At 37.5% G+C, this 24,137-nt stretch overlaps 1 protein-coding gene across 3 annotated transcripts in view; it reads left to right on the forward strand.

Annotated features, from left to right (window-relative positions):
- Positions 1–24,137, forward strand: part of GK5 (glycerol kinase 5) — an 84,538-nt gene that overhangs the window by 40,824 nt on the left and 19,577 nt on the right. For all 3 annotated transcript variants that reach the window (XM_019961444.2, XM_019961456.2, XM_070793747.1), the window contains 7 exons: positions 1,478–1,609; positions 8,427–8,502; positions 9,040–9,101; positions 9,184–9,257; positions 9,454–9,514; positions 11,668–11,794; positions 13,155–13,259. In XM_019961444.2, coding sequence (XP_019817003.2) covers positions 1,478–1,609; positions 8,427–8,502; positions 9,040–9,101; positions 9,184–9,257; positions 9,454–9,514; positions 11,668–11,794; positions 13,155–13,259 — 637 coding nt within the window. The remainder of the gene's footprint in view (positions 1–1,477; positions 1,610–8,426; positions 8,503–9,039; positions 9,102–9,183; positions 9,258–9,453; positions 9,515–11,667; positions 11,795–13,154; positions 13,260–24,137) is intronic.

The following is a 24,137-nucleotide window of genomic DNA, read 5'->3' on the forward strand; positions in this document are numbered from 1 at the left end:
CTAGAATGTAAATTTCAAGAAGACGGGGATTCTGCCTGTTTGCTCTATTTTCTCAGGGCCTTAGCACTGTTCTTGGGACTTGGAAGGCATTCAATAATAGTTGTTCAGTATATGAACAAAAGTGTTCATTGTTCGTATGTTGACTAAAAGTGCAGGTGTTAGAAGTCTTAATATTTTTTGTGTGCCCCCACCAAAGTATCTACATTTTAACAGAAGATCCCTGAAGGATCCCAAATCTAAGTCTTTATAGAGAAAAATCTAGTTGCTTGTAGAGGAAGAACTTCAGTTTGAAGCATTTCTTAACATATAACACATCAGAAAGAGGATTATTAAATACTTTTTTAAAAGTCTTGTATTTAATAAGTAATGTAAAGTGCAGAAGGTTGGCCTGCAGAAGGTCAGAGTACTGAACAGGATGAAAAGGAGGGTACTATTTCTGGTTATAAGATGAATAAGGTCTGGGAATCTAACGTGTAATGTGATGACTATAGTTAATAATTCTATATTGTATAACTGAAATTTGCTAAGAGAGTAGAACTTAAATGCTCTCATCAAAAAGAAAGAAAAGGTGAAAAAAGTTGAAGTCTATTGTTCAAAAAAAAAAAATGAAGAACGAAACTGTAATGAGAGAACTGAGTCTACACATTTATTGATTGATGCCTTATGCCAAAAATGAAGGAAAAATAAATTTGTATTTCTATTTTAAATAAACCAAAATCTTTCAATTTCTTTTGAGGAGGAGTAGGAATAACCGAGGGAAAAATGCAAGTAGATAAATTCTCTGTAATTGAATTTTTTGTAAAACATCAGTTTCAGAAGTTGAATCATCCATCTGCATCTTTGTCATTAGGTAGCAGGATACATGTTTATTTTGTTGTTTTGGGGGTTTTTTCCTAGTATGTCTTACAAACCTTAAAACTCAATGCTAGTTTTTTGTATAAGGCTTTTTTTTTTTTTTTTCCAATTAAAGATTTTGCATTACTAAGAAGTAAACTTAAAACTGTATATTTCATCTTTAATCATTAGATAAATATAAATAGTATTAAATAAAATAATTCATCCCAAATTTTAAACACTTAATGTGTAGGGAAACTTCCCTTCTGGGTTAATACTAAGTTGATTAAAAATATATTTCTAATAGAAAAATAGCCTTCTCCCTTGACCCTCTTGCTTTACTTCCATAGTTGAAAATAGGTAAAGAAGTATAAAATAGTTATTTTTCAAAGGTTTTTGTAAGTACTTGAGCCTGCAGTGTTCTGAAGACATTCATAGTAGGTGTGTCACGTTTCATATTTTAGACTGCAAATTGACCTCTTAGGGTGCTTTGCTTGATTTCCTTATGTGCTGAGGACACTATATAAGGAATTAAAGAAGTTGTTTGCTGTTGAGTTTGTTTGCATGTGTATAGAATTGATATAGAAACATCAAACGCCATTAAACACATTTTCCTAAAATATCTTTTTTTTTTAAAAAATAGCTCATACACAGTTCCTGCCGAGTACTGCACTTTTTCACTAGAAGTAAACAATTTCTAGCAGCCAGTTTGTTCACTTTCACAACTCAGCATGTTTCTTTGAGATTGGCCTGGATTTTGCAGAACCTGACTGAGGTAAGAAAAGATTGTGTGTGTGTGTGTTTGAGGAATGAAAAAAATGGAAGGAATAAGGACATTAATTTGATTATTTGAGGGAAAATTGTGTCTACCACATTGGGATGGAAGACAAGGAATCTTTACTCAATATTTCTTTAAACCATTTTAATGGTGAATCATGTCACATACAGAAAAGTAAATGAACCAAAATGTACCTACCACTCAGTGATATTTTGTGGAACAAACGTCTGTTTAACACTACTTGAATCAAGAAATAGAACATGGTGGCACTGTGTGTGACATTTTCTTTCCATTTTTGTAATTTACATGTTTATTCCTGGACACTACACGTAGGTTTCTTTGCTGGAATATTTTTGAACTTTGTAAATGGAATCATGCAGTGTTTATTCTTCTGTATCTGACTCCTTTTGCTTGGCATTATATTTGTGAAATATAGCACTGTGTGTACATTAATTTTATTATATTCTCATTGTAATTTAGTGTTCAGCATGTGATTTTACCAGGGTGTGTGTATCCATTCTGTTCATGTACATTAGCGTTATTTCCAGTCTGGGGCCATTATGAATAATGCTCTGTATTTCTATTGCTGTAAATGTATTTCTATTGTATCTATACATGGGAATGGAATTTTTTAGGGCATAAAAGTGTATATATATTTTCACCTTTAGTGGATAATATCAAACGTTTTTCCAGTTTTTGTCAATTTGCACACTCCTCAGCAGTGAATGAGAGATTTTAATTTCATTTACCATCATAATTGATATTATCAGTCTTTAATTTTAGCCATTTTGGTGGGTTGGTTGTGATATTTCATTGTGATTTTAGACTAGATTAAAAAAATGAAATCAAACTGTGTGCTATCTTACAGGAGACATACTTTAGACCAGAAAAACAGATCAGTTAAGATTAAATGGGGAGTTCCCTTGTGGTCTGGAGGGAGAGTTCTGGGCTTTCACTTCTGGGGCCCAGGTTCAGTCCCTGATCAGCATGCCCCTCCCCAAAAAAGAAAATGCAAAAGGCTGGTAAATGAGTCAAAATGACACTTAAATAAAAGAGTAAATGGATGGAATCTACTATACAGAACAGACTCACAGACATACAGAAGACAGACTTGTGATTGCCAAGGGGGAGAGGGAGTTGTTAAGGGAATGATTGAGAGTCTGAGATCAGCTGGTGCAAACTAGAATATATAGGATGACAAGGATGACTTACTCTGTAGCACACAGAGCTACAGTCAATATTCTGTGATAAACTGTAATGGAAAAAATATGAAAAAGAATATATATACATATATATAATTGAATCATTCTGCTATATAGCAGAAATTTATACAACAATGTGAATCAGCTATACCTCAGTGAAATATTTTTTTGAAAAGTCAGTGGATAGAAAAGATGTCCATGCAAACAGCAACCATAAGCTAAGTGACCATTCTAATATTAGATAAAACAGACTTTAAAAACAAACAAAAGTTTTACTAAAGATAAAGAAGAGCATTTTATAATAATAAGTCAATCCATCAGAAATACACAACAATTACAAACTTGTATGCACCTAATAACAGTGTTCTGAAATACAGAAAACAAAAATTGGCAGAACCAAAAGTGAAAATAAACAATGCATCAGTGGTAGTCAGAGATGTCAGTACCCCATTTCAATAATTGGTAGATCAGCTGGAGAGAAGATCAATAAGGAAACAGAAAACTTGAACCATAGCATAAACTATCTAGACTAATAGACTTTTATAGAAAGCTAATAACAACAGGATACACATCCTTCTTAAGGGTGTATGGAAGCTTCTCCAGGATAGACTATACACCATAATACAGTCTCAATACATTTAAAAGGGCTGAAATTATACAAAGTATTTCTACAACTACAAAGGAATGAAATTTGAAATAAGTAATAGAAAGTTGGGAAGTTCAAAACTACGTGGAAATTAAACAAAGCATTTTAAATAATCGGTTGAAAAAAGAAATCTCATGAGATATTAGAACATATTTTGAGATGAATGAAAATGAATGAAAACATAGTATACCAAAATGTGATGTACCAAGAATAGTGTTTACAAGGAAATATAGATTAAGACTATATTATATAGAGAGACTATGTTAAAACAAATCTAATATTCTATCTTAAGACACTGGGGGAAAAAATGAGCAAACTGAAAACCCAGACAAGCAGAAGGAAAGTAATATAAAGACTAGAGTGAAAACTGTTGAAATAAAGAATAGAAAAACAGTTGAAAAAATCAACAGAATCAAAAGTGGGTTTGAAAAGATTAGCTAGACTGACAAAGAAAAAGAAAAAACAAAAAGAAGATCCAGATAACTAAAATTATGAATGAAAAAGTTAATATTAATTCCAGCTTCACTGAAGTTAAAAGCATTAGACAATACTATGAACAAGCGTATGCCAGCAAATTAGATAACTTAAATAAAAGGGGAAATTTCTTAGAAATTGCACAAACTACCCAGACTGACTCAAGAAGATATATGCAAGCTGAATAAATCATTTGTCCATTAAGAAATTAGTAAATTTTAATTTTAGAGGAGTTTTAGGTTTACAGAAACCTTGAGCAGAAAGTACAGAGTTTCCATATTTCCCCAGTACAGTTTTCCTGTTATTAATATGCTGCATTTGTTACAATTGATTAATCAATAGTGACACATTATTATAAAGTATTATTAATGTGGTATATCTACAATTACAGTATCATTCACAGTGGTTTCACTGTGCAGATTTTATATGAACATAAATTTTCACCTCATTTGGGTAAATACCTAGGTATGCAATTGCTGGATGATAAGGTAAGAGTATGTTTTAAATTTGTTAAGAAACTGCCAAATTGTCTTCTGAAGTGGATCTACCATTTTGCATTCATCCCAACGATGAATGGGAGTTGCTTCGTATCCTTGCTAACATTTGATGTCAGTACTTTGGATTTTAGCTCTTCTAATAGTTGTGAGGTTGTGAAGTGGAGAAGGAAATGGCAACCCACTCCACTACTCTTTCCTGGAGAATCCCATGACAGAGGAATCTGGTGGGCTACAGTCCATGGGCTTCCCTGTTGGCATAGATGGTAAAGCATCTGCCTGCAATGTGGGAGGCCTGGGTTCAATCCCTGGGTTGGGAAGATCCCCTGGAGAAGGAAATGGCAACCCACTCCAGCACTCTTGCCTGGAGAATTCCATGGACAGAGAAGCCTGGTAGGCTACAATCCATGGGGCAACAAAGAGTCGGACACGACTGAGAGAATTCACTTTCACTTTCACAGTCTATGGGGTCGCAAAGGGTTGGACATGACTGAGTGACTAACACACAATAGTTGTGAAGTAGTATCTCATTGGTTTAATTTATAATTTCCTAATAACATGTGATACAGAAATATGACTCTACTTTTATTTCTTATTCTTTATGTTGATAAAGACCTGCAGGATATATATTGACTAGAAAGGATGACTGCAAAGATCCTTTTCTCATCCTGATCTTGAAACAAAAGCTTTCGACATTTCACCATTTAGTATGAATCTATGATAGGTTTTCTTTAGATATTCTTTATCAAATTTAAGGAAATACTCTCCTTTTCCTGTTTGCTAAGATATTTTGTTATGTATGGATGTTGGCTTGATCAAGCACATTTTCTGCACTTATCTCAGTGTGACATCCTGCTTGGGCCTCATGCATGCATGCACACTAAGTTGCTTCAGTCATATCTGACCATGTGGGACCCCATGGACTATAGCCCGCCAGGCTCCTGTCCATGGGATTCTCCAGGCAAGACTACTGAAGTGGGTTGCCATTCCCTTCTCCAAGGGATCTTCCCAACCCAGGGCTTGAACTCATGTCTCTTACATCTCCTGCATTGGCAGACAGATCCTTTACCACTAGTGCCACCTGGTAAGCTTGGGCCTTGTAGGAAGTTTTAAATTCATTGCTTGATATCTTGTTGATTTGGAAAACTGATAATATCAACTGTTATCTTCAAGTATAAATTTCTGCTCCATTCTCCTGAAAATCTGCTTACATGTATGTTGGATCTTTTGACTAAATCCTTTTTGACTCCCACTCTTTATTACATATTTTCCATTCTTTGGTCTCTATGGGCCTTATTTTGGGTATTTTCATCTAACTGGTCTTCCAACTCTTTTATTATCTCTTTGTTTCTAATACACTGTTATTAAAACCCAAGCATTAAGTTCTTCGTTTTTAAGTTTTAGAATTTCTTTCCACCCCCATGCCTCAAATCAGCATGTTATTTTAAAATCCATGGCTAGTATTTGTAACTCCTATGGATTGTCTCTTTCTCTTTCCCTCCCTCACCAGCCACCCCCGCCACAATGTTCTCTTGTTTCCTCATATGCCTGATTAGTTTGTTGTTGTTATTCAGTCACTAAGTCATGTCTGACTCCTTGTGATGCCATGGGCCGCAGTACACCAGGCTTCCCTGTCCTTTACCATCTCCCAGAGTTTGCTCACACTCATGTCCATTGAGTAGGTGATGCCATCCAACTATCTCAGCCTCTGTTGCCCCTTTTCCTCCTGCCTTCAGTCTTTCCCAGCATCAGGGTCTTTGCCAGTGAATCAGCTCTTCGCATCAGGTGGCCGAAGTATTGGAGCTTTAGCTTCGGCATCAGTTCTTCTGATGAATATCAGGGTTGATTTCCTTTAGGATTGACTGGTTTGATTGCAGGGTGACAATATACAGCTTTGACATACTCCCTTCCCAATTTTAAAGCAGTCCATTGTTTCACGTCTGGTTCTAACTGTTGCTTCTTGACCTGCACACAGGTTTCTCAGGAAGCAGATAAGGTGGTCTGGTATTCTCATCTCTTTAAGAATTTTCCACAGTTTGTCGTGATCCACACAGTCAAAGGCTTTAGCATAGTCAATGAAGCATAAGTATATATTTTTCTGGAATTCTCTTGCTTTTTCTGTGATCCAGCAGATGTTGGCAATTTGATCTCTGATTCCTCTGCCTCTTCTAAATCCAGCTTGATTGAAATGATTCAAAGCTGAGATGGAGTTCCTGTAAGAAGCTTTTAGTTTACCCCTACTCCTAGAGTAGAGTCATTTGGAGTCTTAACCCAATGTGAAGAGGATTGCTCTTGGTCCTCCTGCGTTAGGAAGCCCTGACTACTCTCTCCCTCGCTAACCTAATGAGGACCTACTGCCTATCAGAGGGACTGGCCCTGAAGTAGTTTTTAAATGAACAGGTGAGTTTACTACCTGGTGGGCATTGTTGCTACTTGCTGAAATACAGATTAACCTTTGGGGACCTGCCTGTTGGTCCAGTGGTTAACACTGCACTCCCAATGCCAGGGGCACAGATTCAGTCCCTGGTCAGGGAACTAGGATCATGACACATGGCATGGCAAAAAAAGAAAGATGCAGATGAACCTTTGTCTAATTTGAAACAAATTAGAGAATCACAATTTCTAAATTTAGAAAGTTTCAAATATCATTATTTTACTTAAAGTATTCCATATTTAGGGTTTCCTCAGTGGCTCAGCGGTAAAGAATCCACCTGCAGTGTAGGAGTCACAGGAGGTACAGGTTCAGTCACTGAGTCTGGAAGATCCCCTGAAGGAGGGCATGGCATCCCACTCCATATTCTTGCCTGGAGAATCCCATGGACAGAAGAACCTGGGGGGCTACAGTCCAAGGGATTGCAAAGAGTTGGACACGACTGAAGCGGCTTAGCATGCATGTATGTACACACTCCATATTTAAGTGATATAACACCTGACTCTTCAAAATACTTGTTATAAGAAATCTACAGGTGACTTCTCTTTTTAAAACTTATGCCATTCATCTTCTTTCATTGATCCCTTCTACTGTTAAAATATAATTCATTCTTAAATATGTGCATTTGCTGTTTTTTTACCTCATTTAGCAAGTTTTTTTTTTTTTTTAACATCTGTTATTTGAAAGGGATAAGGGATGTCCCTAGGTGTTGGAGTTATAAATGGAATCTAGTTCCTGCTCTTAAGGAGCTTAGGGAATGAATGGTGTTGTGAGATAGTGACTGTATGAGAGATGTCCTTGGATGCTGGGTTGGGCATATCCAGGAAACGCTAGTCTTAAAGGACAAATAAGAGTTGGAGAGATGACCAAGTAGGATTTGGGGAATTGTTTTCCAGTAAGTTAACGATAGCTTTACAAGCTTGGCAGTTTCTCTGTTAGCTAGTTTAAGGAGGTTTTGATTCTTTTTTTGCTTTGGCAGATTTCTTCTGTGATGTGCCAAGTAAGTAATATTTAGGCTTTCAGAGGTCATGAGGACTCCCTCGCAACCAGTCCGCCAGTGTAGCATGAAAGTAGCCATAAATAATACAGAAAGAAATGAGCGTGGCTGTGCTCTCTGTGGTCAGTAAAACTTAAAGGAAATGGAAAGTTGAATTTCACGTTTCGTGTGTTACAAAGTATTCTTTTTGTTCTTTTAACCATTATAAAATTAAAAAAGCATTCTTAACTTGTGATACAGAAACAAGCAACTGTTTTGATTTGACCTGTGAGCTTTATTGTGCTATATCCCACTTTAGACTTTCTATATTTAGGCATATTCATATATGTAAACTAAGAAATAGATACACTTTTTCTTCATCACAAAAATAAGCATGCTCAGTGTAAAACTAAAGCCTTTCATACTCTGTAGTAATTGCTTAGAATTGTTGAGGGTAAATTCTAGAAATTATTTCTCTGTATATAAATTTTTATAAAAAATGGGATGATACTGTGTTTAGTGATTGGCACTTGATCATGCACTTAACAGTTTATCCCTTTTGAACTGATCATGTGCTGTTGTGTTTTCAAGGTGCAAAAGGCAGTGGAAGAAGAAAATTGCTGCTTTGGGACTGTTGATACCTGGTTGTTACATAAGCTCACAAAAGGTAAAGGTGATTTGATAGATCTGCTCAGGTAACTGGAATTTGACTGATAGAAATCATTCATCTTAAAGAAGCGAAAGTTTTAAACTTTTTCCCCCATATCCCAGACATCCTGTTTTTTCTGGGACCCTAATAACTTCCTGTTATTGTAAAGCTAGATTAATTTCAGATATTTTCTAAGACAAGAGTGATTTTTAAATTGTGATGACACCTCAAACATAAGACTGAGAAAAGTCTTATGTTTGAGAGTGGTAAGACTTGAGTTCAATACTGAATCTGCTTCTTTGCAACTGTACCTAGAGTATATATAGCTGTAGGTAATCACATTGCTTCTCTGAGCCCCTTTCCTCATCTTTAAACTGGGAATCATGAGCTGACAATGTGCCTAAAAGCGTTAAACAGGAAATTGCTTTGGAGACTTTGCACTGGAAATGCACATTTTGAATGAATTTGAGAGCAGGCAGGGTTGAGACTGATAAGGATATGGGTGTAGATTGACACTACCTGATAATAAATAGATCATTTCCAATGTAAATTTAGGTTCTGAATTTGCCACAGATTTTTCAAATGCCAGCACAACTGGACTTTTTGACCCATATGAGGTAAAGTTTTTTCCCCTTCCTTTTGAATCACCAATTTTTGTATAATTTAGCTAGGATTTTGATGACATATTTTTATGCCCAGATGTGTTGGAGCAAGATCATTACCTCCCTGCTTTCAATCCCGCTCTCTCTCCTGCCTCCTGTGAAGGATACGAGGTAATAATGAAAATCAGATATAGAAACCAGCAAAATTGTCCCTGAATTCACCTCGCCTTCGGGGGGAAAATTATTTTATCACTATTACACCTCCAAGGTGCTTGTATGTTCATTATGTAACTTTTGGGGCTATGTTAAATTTTAGAATTAATATTTCTAGAGCTATAACTTACTTTTTAATCAATTTTATTTGAAGCCACAATTTTGGATCAGTGGATGAAGAGATATTTGGTGTGCCTATACCAATAGTGGCCTTGGTAAGTAGAAAACTTGAGGATTTTTCCTTGTATAGTATATAAACTAAATGAATATCTGTGAATAGTTAGGTTTAGTTTAAGAAACACAAACGTCCAAGCAGAATAGAGTGTGTTTTTTGTTTTTAAGTTAAAGGGCCCTGAATATAATCAGAAGGATTCTCTGTTTTCTGGAAAGGGGACCAATGGGCTAGTGTTCTATCATGGAAATTCTTTATAACTTTTTCTGACTTCTCTATATGTTGTTTTTCAGAAAAGTACTATGCTAAATTTTTAGAAAATGTTGTAGTCTGAGTAATATGTGGTTTATATTTGATACTCTGAAACAGGAAGCAGTGATAGGGCCAGTGCTTAATTTATATTAATATAAGAAACTGTGAGAGGGCAATTAAAATAAAGAAGACAAATATTTGCATTTTATTTTTTATTATTTTTTAAAGTGCATTTACATTTTATAAAATCCTTCCTCTACTGAGACAGTAAAGAATCTGTGGATGAGTGAAAAATTAGCTGTTTCTGGTTTTTGAGGTTTCTTTGTTTCCTTTTAGTAATTAGTTACTTAATTTGGCTGTGCCAGGTCTTAGTTGATACATGCAGGATCTTTAGTTGTGGCATGTGAACTCTTAGTTGCAACATGTGGGATCTAGTTTCCTGACTAGGGATCAAACCCAGGCCCCCTGCATTGCGAGCACAGAGTCTTAGCCACTGGACCACCAGGAGTGCCCCTGAGGTTTCTTTCTTGACTATAGAAACTCAGGCCTTGCTTTTAATTTCCTGTAACAGCTTAAGAAGGAGGTGTAGAACATCTGACCCTACATAGACAATCACTCCAGTAGGTGGAGGAGTCAAGTGAGGGGACGGGAATTTAATTCTCAAATTACAAATTCCTGGAGAAGATCAGTCTTATTCAACTCAGAGTAGGCTCAGGTTTAGATTAAGGTATGACTAGAAAACTTACTCGGAGAAGGCAATGGCACCCCACTCCAGTACTCTTGCTTGGAAAATCCCATGGACGGAGGAGCCTGGTGGGCTCCAGTCCATGGGATCACGAAGAATTGGACATAACTGAGCGACTTCACTTTCACTTTTCACTCTTATGCATTGGAGAAGGAAATGGCAACCCACTCCAGTGTTCTTGCCTGGAGAATCCCAGGGATGGGGGAGCCTGGTAGGCTGCCATCTCTGGGGTCGCACAGAATCGGACACAACTGAAGTGACTTAGCAGCAGCAGCAGCAGCAGAAAACTTATTGATTAGTGAGAAAGCATTCTTCAGGTGAGTTTTGGTTCTTAAAATATTGTGGTGTATATATATTAAATATATCTACATGTATTACATTAGCAAATGTTATAGGGAGTTCCCTGGTGGTCTGGTAGTTAGAATTTGACACTTTCACTGTCATGGCTAGAGTTCAATTCCCGATCGGGGGACTGAGATCCCACAAGCCATGTGTTGTGGCCAAAGAAAAAAGAAGTTATAATTTTTCTTTTTAACAAAAATGTATGGTTGGGAAATATATGGTTTTAACCTACATCTACTTATTCACCTATGAAAGTGAAAGTGAAGTCGCCCAGTCGTGTCCTACTCTTTGCAACCCCATGGACTGTAGCCTACCAGGCTCCTCCGTCCATGGGATTCTCCAGGCAAGAGTACTGGAGTGGGGTGCCATTGCCTTCTCCAGGGAGTCTTCCCAACCCAGGGATCGAACCTGGGTCTCCCGCATTCCAGGCAGACAATTTAACCTCTGAGCCACACCTATGCTACTTCTTAAAAGGGAAATTTGTGTGGTCTGTTATTTTGACTAATGAATGAAGGTGCTTGCAAGTTGCAAATAACGAACCTTAGCTGTTTTTTTCTGCACAAATTTTATTCTGACTTTTGTTATTAAGATTATTCTTATGATTCTTCAAAGTGGTCAAGTAGATTGCCCACTAAAAATTCCCGAGACATGTTAGTTTTCCACATAATATTATGGTCCTAGAGAGACTCCTGTTATATAGTTGTTGCTATGTTCTCACCAGGGAGTTTGTTTAAAGGAAAAAGAAAAAAAGGAAAGAAAGTATTGAACCATGAGACTATAGTGAATAAGACAGTGGGATACAGTGAAATGGACCAGTGCTAAAGGCATAAAGACCTTATATTTGTTTGTTTTGGCAGGTCGCTGACCAGCAAGCAGCCATGTTTGGAGAATGCTGCTTTCAAACAGGAGATGTGAAGTTAACCATGGGAACTGGGACGTTTTTAGATATTAATACTGGAAATAACCCTCAACAGAGTGTTGGAGGTAAGGAGTTAGAATTTATCCTATTTGTTAATGAAATATCATTTTTTTTTCACTCACTTTTATGACACTACTTTCCTATTTTATATTAAGGATATTCTCTAATATTTTTCATTATTCGTCTTAGAGATAGTCAATACCCACTTGCTTTTATTCTTTTAATTAAAAGCACTAAGAAATAACCAGGATTCTATGGAAAAATTCAGAAAGATTAGGATATTTTGGTCAGCTTTTCAAAGATTTACCTTTAACACTTGTTATATTTATTTAAACCATCTTTCTAGGTCTCTAAAATTTCTTTCATGTGTTGGGATTTATTCTTTTTGTGAATATTTTTGGGGTTGGTACTTCTCAACTAGTGATGCATGTGTATTCAGGGTTTCATTCTAATTTGTTTTTTGGCTCACAGTATGGCATGTGGGATCTTATTAATAGTTCCCTGACCAGGGGTGGAACCCCTAGCCCCTGTGGTGAAAGCATGGAGTCTTAACCACTGGACCACCAGGGAGTGTGTTAGTTACTCAGTCATGTCCGACTCTTTGTGAGCCTATGGACTGTAGCCCGCTAGGCTCTTCTGTCCATGGAATTCTTTAGGCAAGAATACTGGAGTGGGAAGTCCTGTATATTTAGAATTTTAATAACAACTACTAAGAATTTGTTCTGCCAAATTGAAGAAATCCTGGAATGCAGAATCCAAGAAATTTAGATTGTGTAACTACACTCGGGAGCGCTTGGGGCTTTTAGTCTGAGCCCTGCTCCTTTAACATGGTTACTTAGAGGTGGATTTTAAAATCTTGTTCCTGTCTTTCATCCTGCCTACTGTTCTTCATTTCCCCTTAATTGGGAAAACAAAAGCTAGAAAAATGATCTTTATAAAAATTAAGGGAAAAAAAAAAGGAAAATGATCGTTGTTTCTGTTTAGAAACCTTATTTAGAAACTGCAGATAAATGTAATAACATGGTTAGTTCTCTAACAAACAAATCTTGTAATAACCATTACTTTCTCAATTAAAATATTGTTTCTGTGTTTCTAGAGACATAGATTGCTTGTAGCTGATAAAAGCTAATATTTATTTTTCATACTCTATGCCAGGCACTAATTCTTTTTCTGTATTAACTCAGTTTATTCTCACAGGAGCTCTCTGAGGTAGGCCGTTTTACAGTCAAGGAAACTGAAGCTAAGAAGTTGGAAACTTGTAAAACCACACCTAGAAAATGAGACAGGGCGGGGATTTGAACTCAGGCAGTCTGACCCCATAGGCATGTTGCTAGTTTTTGAGATAATCAGATTGCTCCACTGCAGACACCTCTGTAATGAATTCACTCTTTATTATGTGACTTATATTGTTTATTTGTTTTTAAGGCTTTTATCCATTAATTGGGTGGAAGATCGGGCAAGAAGTGGTGTGCTTAGCTGAAAGCAATGCGGGAGACACAGGCACTGCCATAGAGTGGGCTCAGCAGTTAGGTAAGTTATCTTCTAAATGGCTTTCGTAGATAGGCCAGCCCTAACTCAAGACAACCACATAAGCTAATCAGCAGGGAGTGAATGGATTGTTTGAATGAAACTCAAAATAAAATGACACATGCTAGAAGAAAATCTGGGCCTCCCTGATGGCTCAAATGGTAAAGAATCTGCCTGCAATGCAAGAGACCCAGGTTTGATCCCTGGGTTGGGAAGATCCCCTGGAGAAGGAAATGGTCACCTGCTCTAATATTCTTGCCTGGAGAATTCCACGGATAGAGCCACTATTTTGTGATGCATTCATTGTCTTTCATCTTTGTTCTTCACTGTCTAGTTGGTCTGTGACTGTGTCTAATCAAAATTCTGAGTCTGCAAAGTTGGACTTAAGTGATCTCTAGAAACCTGCTCTCCCTTCCAGTTGTGACCTGTCCTGGCTTTCCCTGGAGAGCCCTCCTTTTATTCTCCTTCCATCCACTTAAAATATGCTCCTGTTTTTCACTGGCTGCTCAGAAGTCTTTGATTTCTTTGTTTAGAATAGTTTAAATTGCCTTTATAATGTTCTCAGTGTCATGAATAGAGTCATGTATGAGAGAAAACCTACTATGGAGGAGCTATGCAGTGTTATGCATAAGAGTATGGCCCTGGTTCCATCAGCCTCTTTTTTTGTTGTTTTTTTTTTAAATTTTTATTTTATATTGGAGTATACTGGTGGCTCAGTGGTAAAGAATCCCCTTGCCAATGCAGGAGATGTAGGTTCGATCCCTGGGTTGGGAAATCCCCTGGAGAAGGCAATGGCGACCTACTCCAATATTCTTGCCTGGAGAATCCCATGGACAGAGCAGCCTGGTGGGGTTCAAGTATGGTTGATTTACATTGTTGTGCCAGTCTCTGGGCTAGTCACAGCAAAGTGACCTCATTTTACACATATATTCATTCTTCTTTTAATATTCTTTTCCATTGTGGTTTATCTCAGGAGATTGGGTCTAGTTCCCTGTGCTACAGTAGGACCTTGTTGTTTATCCATTCTAAATGTAATAGCTTACATCTACCAACTCCAAATTCCCAGCCTTCTCTCTCTTTTCCCCTGCTCCCTCTTGGCAACCGCAAGGTCTGATCTTGACACCACAATCTAAATTTAGAATTTTTTTGTTCTCCCTAAAAGAAACTCCCGTATCCATTGGTGGTGATTTCCCATTTCACACCCCACTCCCCCAGCCCTAAGCTACTGTTAATCTACTTTCTGTATCAATAGATTTGTGTATTCTGGAAATTTCATATGGATGGAATCAAACAATATGTGGTCTAACTGGCTTCTTTCACTCACCCATATTTTAGCATGTATCATTACTTCATTTCTTTTTATTGCTGAATAATTTCCCATTATATGGATGTGCCACAGTTTATCCACTCATCAGTTGATGGGCATCTGGGTGGTTTCTACTTTTTGGCTATTGTGAACAATGAACAGCCTGTATATTACATAACCATATTTAATACATGCAGTATGTAATGCTATATACCTAAGTATTAGCAATAGCTATCTCTGATAATTACATTTTGAGAGGGTCTGGCTTTTTACTTTGCTGATTTGAACTAAGCTGATTTTGTTTAAAGACAAAAATAGTTCTGTTGGCAGAAAACATACAGTCTGGAGGAAAACACCAATCTCTGCTTCCTCCTTTCTTTCTTTCTCTTTCTCTATAAACCTGAACCTGCATTATAAGCTTAAGATATTTGCTACCAAAAAGCAAATGTTTACTTGAAAAGTTTTTATCACTTAAAATCTCTTCTTTAAATGTACTACTTTCAATTTTTGGACGTGTTTTTAAGTCAACTCAGAATTATCAGAAATAGAAAATATGGGAAGTTCCCTGGCGGTCCAGTAGTCAAGCCTCTGCACCCGCACTGCCAAGGGTGAGGATCCAATTCCTGGTTGGGGAACTAAGATCCCACAAGCTGCACAGTGCGACCAAAAAACAAGCGAAAAAGGTTACATATCAATATTTTTTCTTCTTTAGTTGTTCCTTGTATTAATTTTGCTCCTTCCTAAAAGATGCAAAGGAAAAGCAGAATGACTTCACATGCCTCATTTAAAAAGAAAATCATTCCCTAGTTCCTTACGACAGCATGTGCACATTGCCAGTGGAAATCATTTCCACTGCTTTGCTGGCTTGAGGCTCAGTCACTGTGACTCTCAAATGATGAAGACTATTTTCTGGGAGATGGAACTAAATGGCCCTGACCTAGAAAAGTGATGTGTTTCCAGTGGAGGCATAAGGAGCCCCCCAAAGGCCAGTCCCATCTCTGGCAGGAAATAAACCATTGGACTGATTGAAGAGAGAGAGAATTCAGAGTTGAATTATTTACTTTAAAATTTTTATTATTAACAGAACTACGCAGTGATATTTATTAAATTACTGGTATATACCTGTCTGAAATTCATGCAAAAAGTTGACCTTTATTTTAATATATCTCTTTCTATTCTGAGAATTCACTGTAATATCTGTGAATTAATAATGGAATTATATTAATTATTAATTATAATTAATGATGTAAAATGAATTATAACAATATATAATACAATACAATATAAATATATGTAAATAATTATATGATTATTAATTACAATTAATTAATTCAGAAAAAAATAACTGAATTATATTCAGGAGAAACGCAGTGTATCAGAGCTTAATTAACCTGGTCATTTCCTTGGAGATGTGTATTCTGAGCCTTTGTGTCTTTGTGTGATGTTCTAGATTTTTTCCACTCTGAATGGTGGGTTCCTTCTACCCCTTTTCTGGGTTGAACACTTCAGGCTTAGGTGTAAAAGCTCTTCTAAGCCAGTTCCATCTTCATTTTTTAGATTTATTTTCTTAATCTTTTTACACAGGCCAGTTCTCTCTCACTTCTCCCCCTTACTCCCTATGTTAACGGCCCCATTTGAGTCCCTGTGGGATCATCTCTTTTTCCTTTTCCTCTGGTCCATCTCTGCTCCCCTTCACTCTTTGTTCTCTTTTGGTATCTCAATCTTAGAAATATGTTTATGTCTTCCAGCTTTTCTTCGCTTAACAGGTAATTGAGTGCTAAGTACAAGCCCGGAACTCCATGCTAGGAGACACGTGGGAGTAAGACAGATACTTCCTGCCTCATGAAGGTCATAGTCTAGCAGGAAAGGTGTGTGTTAAATGCATAATTGGGGAAAAACAACCAAAAAATAGTGTTAAATACCAGGAAGGAGAAGTATAAATAGAATCAATGATCCTTTTCTAAAGGGAGGGCTTTGTCTGGTATGGAGACTCAGAAGGCTTCTTTAAAGAAGTGATATTTCAGCTGAGCCCTGAAGGATTAACAAGAGTGATTGGACAAATGGGGGAGGCAGCTGGTCAAGGAGCAGCCCAAGCAGAGAGGACCAGCGAAGAAGGCCCTGAGGAGAGAGGAGCGCGGGCCATTTAAGGAACTGAAAGAATGCACTATTTCTTTTCTACAGCTGAGACAGTTCCCATCTCTCTTGTCCTCCAGTGATGTGGATCAGGAGACATCTTTTCCCTAGCAGTTTCATTTTTAATTGCTACATGCCACATCTGCCTGCTCCAGGCAATCCCCATCAGACTCTGAGCATACACTGAAAGTTACCCAGGACTCTTGTTTACTAGAAATAAAGTAAAACTGATTTCTTCTCTCTGGGTATCTTCCCAAGAGAGAGAATAGCCTCTCTCATTAGAGAAGATGAGATAAACATTCTCTCCTCTAGGAACTAATTAGGTGGTGGTGAATGGTTGTATGTCATTACTAGTGACTAGTGTCTTTGTTTATGGTCTTGCATCCCTCTTGCTTCCTGCTGGGACGACAAACAGTAAGGTAAATATGGCTGCAGCTGGCGTAAAGGAAGCCTTGAGCTGTCGAGGAGACTCTGCAGACACAGGGTCTGTAGAGGGCACCAACAGAGTCTTACTGGTGAACATACTAGAGGCTGTTGAGGACGCTATAGATGTTCACTATGGATTGAGCCGGCCGAGCCAAGAGCAGATCCCCTCAGCTGTGGAGAAGCAAGCGCTGGGCTTGATCACCCCAGGAGAGCCTAGTAGAGATGGACCCTGGTACTGATTTGTCTGATTACTCCTCCTCCAGGCTGAAGGGAGAGGCCTAATCTTTCTCATAGTTTGAGAAACCCCAGAGCCAAGGGTGTCCATTCCCTTACCTTTCACTGCCTGCCAGCCCCAACAAGCCTGACCTGAAAGAGAGCACAAAATATTTAAGGATACACAGCCCCTTGAAGGAGGGTGACCAAGTTCGATAAACTACAACAAACTAAATGTGAGATACATATTGATAGAGGAAAGATCAGAGGAAAAAAGTATGTGACCAATAATAGTCTCTTTTCTGGAATATGAAAATGGAATTATGGAAACAGAATTATGAAAATGTAAAAATTGAAGAGAGAATTGAAAATAAACTTTCCTGAGCTGAAGAAAGACCTAAGTTTCAGAGTGAAATGGCTTTACCAAGTTAAAAAAGGTACGAACTAAGACAGTCTTAGGGAGATGAATTGTGTGAATCTCAAGAATAAAGAAAAGAGTCACGATAGAAAGGTTTGTTTCTAAAGAGGAGAGAATCAGATCAGCATGGAAGTTAGTTGCAAAGTTTGGAAAGTGGAACTACATCTCCATGTTACAGAGAAAAAAGAACAGTGAGCCAGTTTTCCAGGGTCCGACTAAGACATTCAGATTAAGTGCAGAAGGCACATGTCTTGGCCTTGCAGTAGATCTGTCTGAAGAAATTACGCAAAAGAACTAGAACAGAAAGTCTCAAAATGGAGAAGGCAAAGGATGCAAATAAAGTGATTCCAAATAAAAATATATTTTGTCCTGGTAGCAGGCCAGACTTCTCTTTGTTCTATTTTATTTGAGCTGCTCTTATACCAAACTGACTTAAGTTTTCTTACTGTAATGTAAATACTTTGTTTTCATACATTAAGAACATAGTTTTTGATATCCTTTTAGGAGATTGAATTGATCTTAATACCAAGAGCCCCTAATTAAACTAGGCTTAAAGATTTCATGTGTGTTCATGCTTGGTCTACAAAAGAAAGTAGTATTTCTGTTTGATGCTTCAAAATGCTATTCTTTTTTTCTTGCTTCCCACGGATGCTTTTAATTCTGTTATGTGTCATTTGTGGGGCAAATTGTTGATCAAGTATAGACAACAGAGTATACATGTTTTCTGGTTTTTGTTCTTCTTTCTGTTTCATTTATATTTTTGTTTCAAGTCTGTGTAAATCCCTTTTCTCACACACACACACACACAACAGCCACCACCACCAAATCCTTTTCTCAGTGCCATACTTGTAAAAGCAAGAGTGGAACATCGCAGCTTTTTATGTAATACGGTTAGAATAGTAGAATGAACAGTAAAAACAGTATTTAAATGGTACTTAGCCACCTGGAAACTTGAAAATATCTTTTCTAAGGTAGCATAGGGCCAAGGAAAGCATTTGAAACACAATTTAATAGCAGAAAGTAAAAAAAATGGCTGTAATTCTATAAAAAAGAAAATAAAAAAACAATACTTGGAGGAAAATGATGAATGCTTATTAATAAGCAAATAAAGAGAAGCATTTTAAATTTCTAAGCCAAAAATGACAAAGGTATGCAAATCATGAAATTGAGAGAGAATAATAAAAAGTTAATTGGTAAACTGATCTCTTTTATTTTTTTTTTCTTCTTTTAAACATCTCTGAGTTACGTATAAATACGTATATGGAGAGACAGAGGAGAAGAAGAGACAATGAGAACGGTTTCAGCTTTTTGTTTTGAAATAATTTCAAAATTGTAAAAATAGTACAAAAATTCTTATATACCCTTTATCCCAGATTTGCCGTGTTTCAACATCTTGCCATGACTGCCATATCTGTCTGTTATCCACCCATTCATCTTTCCATCCAGTACGCTCTTGTTGTTGTTTAGTTGCTCAGTCATGTCTGACTCTTTGTGACCCCATGGACTGTAGCCCGCCATGTTCCTTTGTCCTTGAAATTCTCCAGGCAAGAATAATGGAGTGGGTTGACATTTCCTTCTCCAGGGGCTTCTCCTGACCCAGGGATCAAATCCTCATACCCGGTATTGGCAGGCGCATTTTTTACCACTGAGCCACCAGCGAAATCCCCAATATGCTATAAAATAGATAAATATCTGTATAATTTTCTCAGCTCTTTGGTAATAGATTGCATGTATCTTACTCCTTTTCCTGTAGTATTTCACTGTGTTATTTCCTAAGAACATCTTCTTACTAATATTCTCCTCTTCCTAATATTCTTAGAAATACTATCTTCCCAAGAATAAGAATCCTTCAAGTGGGATTATTAACTTCAGAAAATTTAACACTGGGTCCAGTACTTTCATCAGATTTACAATCTACATTCCAGTTTTGTCATATGTCCCAATCCTGTCGTTCATGGCAATTTTTTCCACTACAGAATCCAGTCCAGGATTGCTTATGCATGTGTGTGTGTTAGTCACTCAGTCGTGTCTGATTCTTTGCAACTCCATGGACTGTAGCCCTCCAGGCTCCTTTGTCCATGGAATTTTCCAGGCAAGAATAGTGAAATGGGTAGCCATTCCATTCTCCAGGGGATCTTCCTGACCCAGGGATCGAACACGTGTCTCCTGCATTGCAGGCAGATTCTTTAGGGTCTGAACCAGCAGGGAAGCCCAGGATTGCTTGTAATTTCCTTTAATCTAGAACAGTTTCCTCAGCTTTGCTTTGTTCTTCATGCCACTGATATTTTTGAAGAACGTCAGTTATTTTCTGAAATGTCCCTCAGTTTGGGTTTTTCATGTCTTTGCGCCCCCATGGACTGTAGCCTGCCAGGCTTGTTTGTCCATGGGCACTCTCGCCATGCCTTCCTCCAGGGGATCTTCCTGACTCTGGAATCAAACCCATGTCTCTTATGTCTCCTGCATTGGCAGACAGGTTCTTTACCCCTACCGCCACCTGGAAAGCTCTTTCATGTCTAGATCTAGGTAATGTATTTGTGCTAAAATTATAAAGAAGTGACAATGTGTCTTTCTCAGGATACATACCTGGAAATGCAGAATGTCCCTTATTCCTGTTTTGATTCTGTTAATTTTTTTCACATGCATAAGATATTTTCTGATTTCTCTGTTGTATAATTACTATTTTTTTTTGTCATAAGTAATATGTAGGTAGATAATTTGCGATTAGGTAATATCCCATTTTTCACCAAACTTCCCCCACCCCCTAAATTCAGGTTTCATTGGTATTTCATACCTGGATCAGTCTTCACTGTGATGGCTCAAAAAATGGTGTTTTCTAATTCCATTTTCCACTCTGTTTATTCTGTTGTTATATTAGGAAGAGCCCTCCATTTCCTGTTATTATTGATATAAACTAATGGTTTCTTAGTTTACTCAGCAGGTTATAACTCTTCTAGTTCTTATGTATTTGTTTTAATTCTCAATAGTCCCAGATTTGGCCAGTGAAAATCTCCTCAGACTGGCCTCCGTGTCTTAGAAATGTCTATCTGTATTCTGTTTTTTAGCATTTTCTTAATTTCTGGCACAACGTGATAAGTTCATCTTGTGTTTTTTGTATCTGCCATCAAGTTTTCCAGTGAGCCCTGCCTCCTTTTAGGAGGAAATGGTATTTAAAACCAATGACTGAGGGAATTCTCTGGTGGTCCGGTGGTTAGGACACACTTTTATGGGAGGACCTGGGTTCAATCCATGGTTGGGGAATTAAGATGCCACGTGCAATGGGGTGCAGCCCTCCAAAATAAATAAATAAGTATCCAATTTCATAAATTAAAAAAAATTTTTTTAATATATAACAACAATGGCTAGAGCTAGAAATGTAGAAATGTGTGTGTGTGTACGAGAGAAGGGTCCCAGTTTTATCCTTTTCTCTCCCTTTTTCCACATTGAGAACCCTAGTTCCCAACACAATATTATATACTCATTTGCTCAACCTTTAAATATACACCAAAGAATCTGAATTACTAGACCCATGCCACTGCAACAAACAGCATTCAAAATTGTTTGCAGAGTTGTTGTTTTTTCTTTATAGTAAGCATATATGGTCAAACCATGCTATTCAAGTTCACTTGGATTAATTCTTTTTCTTCTCCCTTCACTGAGTTTATTAATTTGAAAAGAATCAGGTTTATTTGTTTTTGTTATCATTCAGTTTTAGTTTTCCCTGCTGCATCCTTTTTGAGTGCCTTTTTTTAAAATGTGGAATTTTAATGTGATTTCTAAGTAAAATTCATAAAAGGAGCAGTTGACTCCCTCTCCTATCCCTTCATCCTGTCTTCCTACCCCTTGTAGAGAGTCCCTTCATCGGTTTTTGGTTTATCTCTCCTATTTGTTTTTGCAAAAACTTGAAAATGCAATATTTTTTCTCTCTCATTCAGGTAGAATGAAAAAGCATTCAAAAAACAAGAACAAGGGGATTATTTCCCCACTCTCTGTTCTGTAGGAGACGCCTGGCTCCTCCTCCTCCTCAAATCAGAAAGAGAGGGCTTCCTCAGAAGCTCTTCATGATTTCTGCCAGTGTGCAGACCCAAGTTTCAGGTTTCACGCTGTCCCTGGCTCTAGGACAGGAGATATCAGAGAAAAGAAAAAAGAGGAAACTCACTGCCGGTTTGGTGGTAGTCACAGTCTCCTGGCTGGACTGCCTGCTTATTCTTTTGCGTCCTCAGATAGCTCTGCTGTAATCCATCCAGGATTCCATCCGGGCTTCTTGGTTGCGTTCAGTGGGAGAGACTGAGTGAAGTCTGTTCACTCCTAAAGACTTGCCGTCAAGAAGCTCATATGAGAACAGTTCAAGTAGAAGATGATTTAGAGAAATTCCTCAAGCAGGAACAGAATAACCAGTAAAGAATGTGAACAAACTAGATTTTTTTCCCCTGTTTCCTTGTCTGTTACCAAAATCTTCCCTCAAACCAGCCGTTTAGTATAGTTTCCACATCTTGATTTTAAAAGTTAGACATTTGGACGTGATTTCTTAAATATATAGATTTTAAGAGCAGTATTTTCTTCTTAATATATTAGTTTTTGAAGTGTTACCTGGACATTTTGAACAAATGAACGTAACCTATGGATCTAAATAACTGTCATTTTGAGTAAAATTTGCAATAATTATTGAGCAGTCCATATTAATGTTTTATCACACGTGCATGCATGCTCAGTCATGTCCGACTCTTTGCGGCCCCATGGACCATAGCCCACCAGGTCCTCTGTGCATAGGTTTTCCTAGTCAAAAATACTGGAGTGGGTTGCCATTTCCTTCTCCAGGGGATCTTCTCAACCCAGGGATTGAACATGCATCTCCTGCATTGTAGTTTTATCATAAATGTTCCTTAATCTTCTTGTCTTTAATAAATTTTTCATTATTACTGTGTAAGGCCGACAATATTTATTATGACCAAGTCCTGATCCTTTTCATATAATCTATGCTGTCATTCTCACATGCTCATTCAGGAGTCACTTTACAAACAAATGTATCCAAATGGCCAGTGAAAAATATTTCATTAGTTAACAGAGAAGTAAGAAATCAAGCTATTGTGCAATTCCAGCTAATAGTGAAAATGAAAACCACAGACAGTATCAATTGTTAGTAAGAATATAGAGTAACTGGAACTCTCATATGGCTGAAGGAGCCTTAAAGTGAAAGTGAGGTCGCTCAGTCGTGTCTCACTCTTTGGGACCCCATGGACTGTAGCCCACCAGGCTCCTCTGCCGATGGGATTCTCCAGGCAAGAATACTGGAGTGAGTTGCCATTTCTTTCTCCAGGGGATCTTCCTGATCCAGGGATTGAACCCAGGTCCTCCCGCATTGCAGGCATACGCTTTAACCTCTGAGTCACCAGGGAAGCCTTAAATTGGTTTTAAAAAAAAACCCACTTTGGAAAATGATTTGGCAATGTCTGCTAAAGCTAGTGTAAATATGAAAATCCTAGGACTCGCAATTCCATCCCTTGGTTTATAACAACCAGAAATATGTACATATTCTTACCAAAAGGAAGATACACGTGTATTTAAAGTGGCCTGTTTAAATTAGCCAAAAACTGGAAACTACCTATATATATATCAGCTGTAGAGCAGTTGAATGAATTGTGTTTGGTGAGAATGGAATATGATACAGCTATGAGAATGAGTGAAGCACAGCTGCTTGTAACAAAATGAAGGAAGCTCACACTTGAACAAAAGCAATTGGTATCTTGGTCTTGGTGTTGGCTTCCTGAGTGTATCCACACTGAAAATTCTTCTAGCTGTATACTTAGGATCTGTTTGTCTTCCTATGTTCATCTTCTTATATACTTCAGTAAAAAGGTATACTAAATTAGATCTTGATTTATTTTTGTTTGTTTTATAAAGATTGACTTTTAGTATATGTATCACCAGCCCTTTATAGAACTCATTAGATAGAATAGTCTTTCAGTTGACTCTCTTAGTTGTTATAGGTTAATATGGTTGACTGTTCTAGTCGTTATAGTAGCTGACCTAGAATGAGTGTTATCTTTAGGAGAATTTTTTTTTTAATGCCAAAAAACACATAGAATTGATTTTTGATCAGCCCAAATATATTTAAATGAGAAACTAAGGCCTGCTCATGCAAAGCCCATCTATGAGGGTCCTCTGTTTCTCTTACTCCTTCCGTGGGCTGTAAACCTTTGCAGTGGGAGAACCCACTTAACACTAGAGCTGCTTGCCTTTTTGTTGACCCTTTTAAGTGAGCAACCTTTCACATAATATTTGTAGTAAATGTTGATGCAGGTGAATGATAGTCATGTAGCATAATTCTGTTGTCCCTCCCCAACCTCTTCGTTTTGTTTTAGGGTTTTGTTTTTTTTTTTTCGGTTGT

Source organism: Bos indicus, chromosome 1 (assembly GCF_029378745.1).
Source record: "Bos indicus isolate NIAB-ARS_2022 breed Sahiwal x Tharparkar chromosome 1, NIAB-ARS_B.indTharparkar_mat_pri_1.0, whole genome shotgun sequence".
Taxonomy (NCBI): domain Eukaryota; kingdom Metazoa; phylum Chordata; class Mammalia; order Artiodactyla; family Bovidae; genus Bos; species Bos indicus.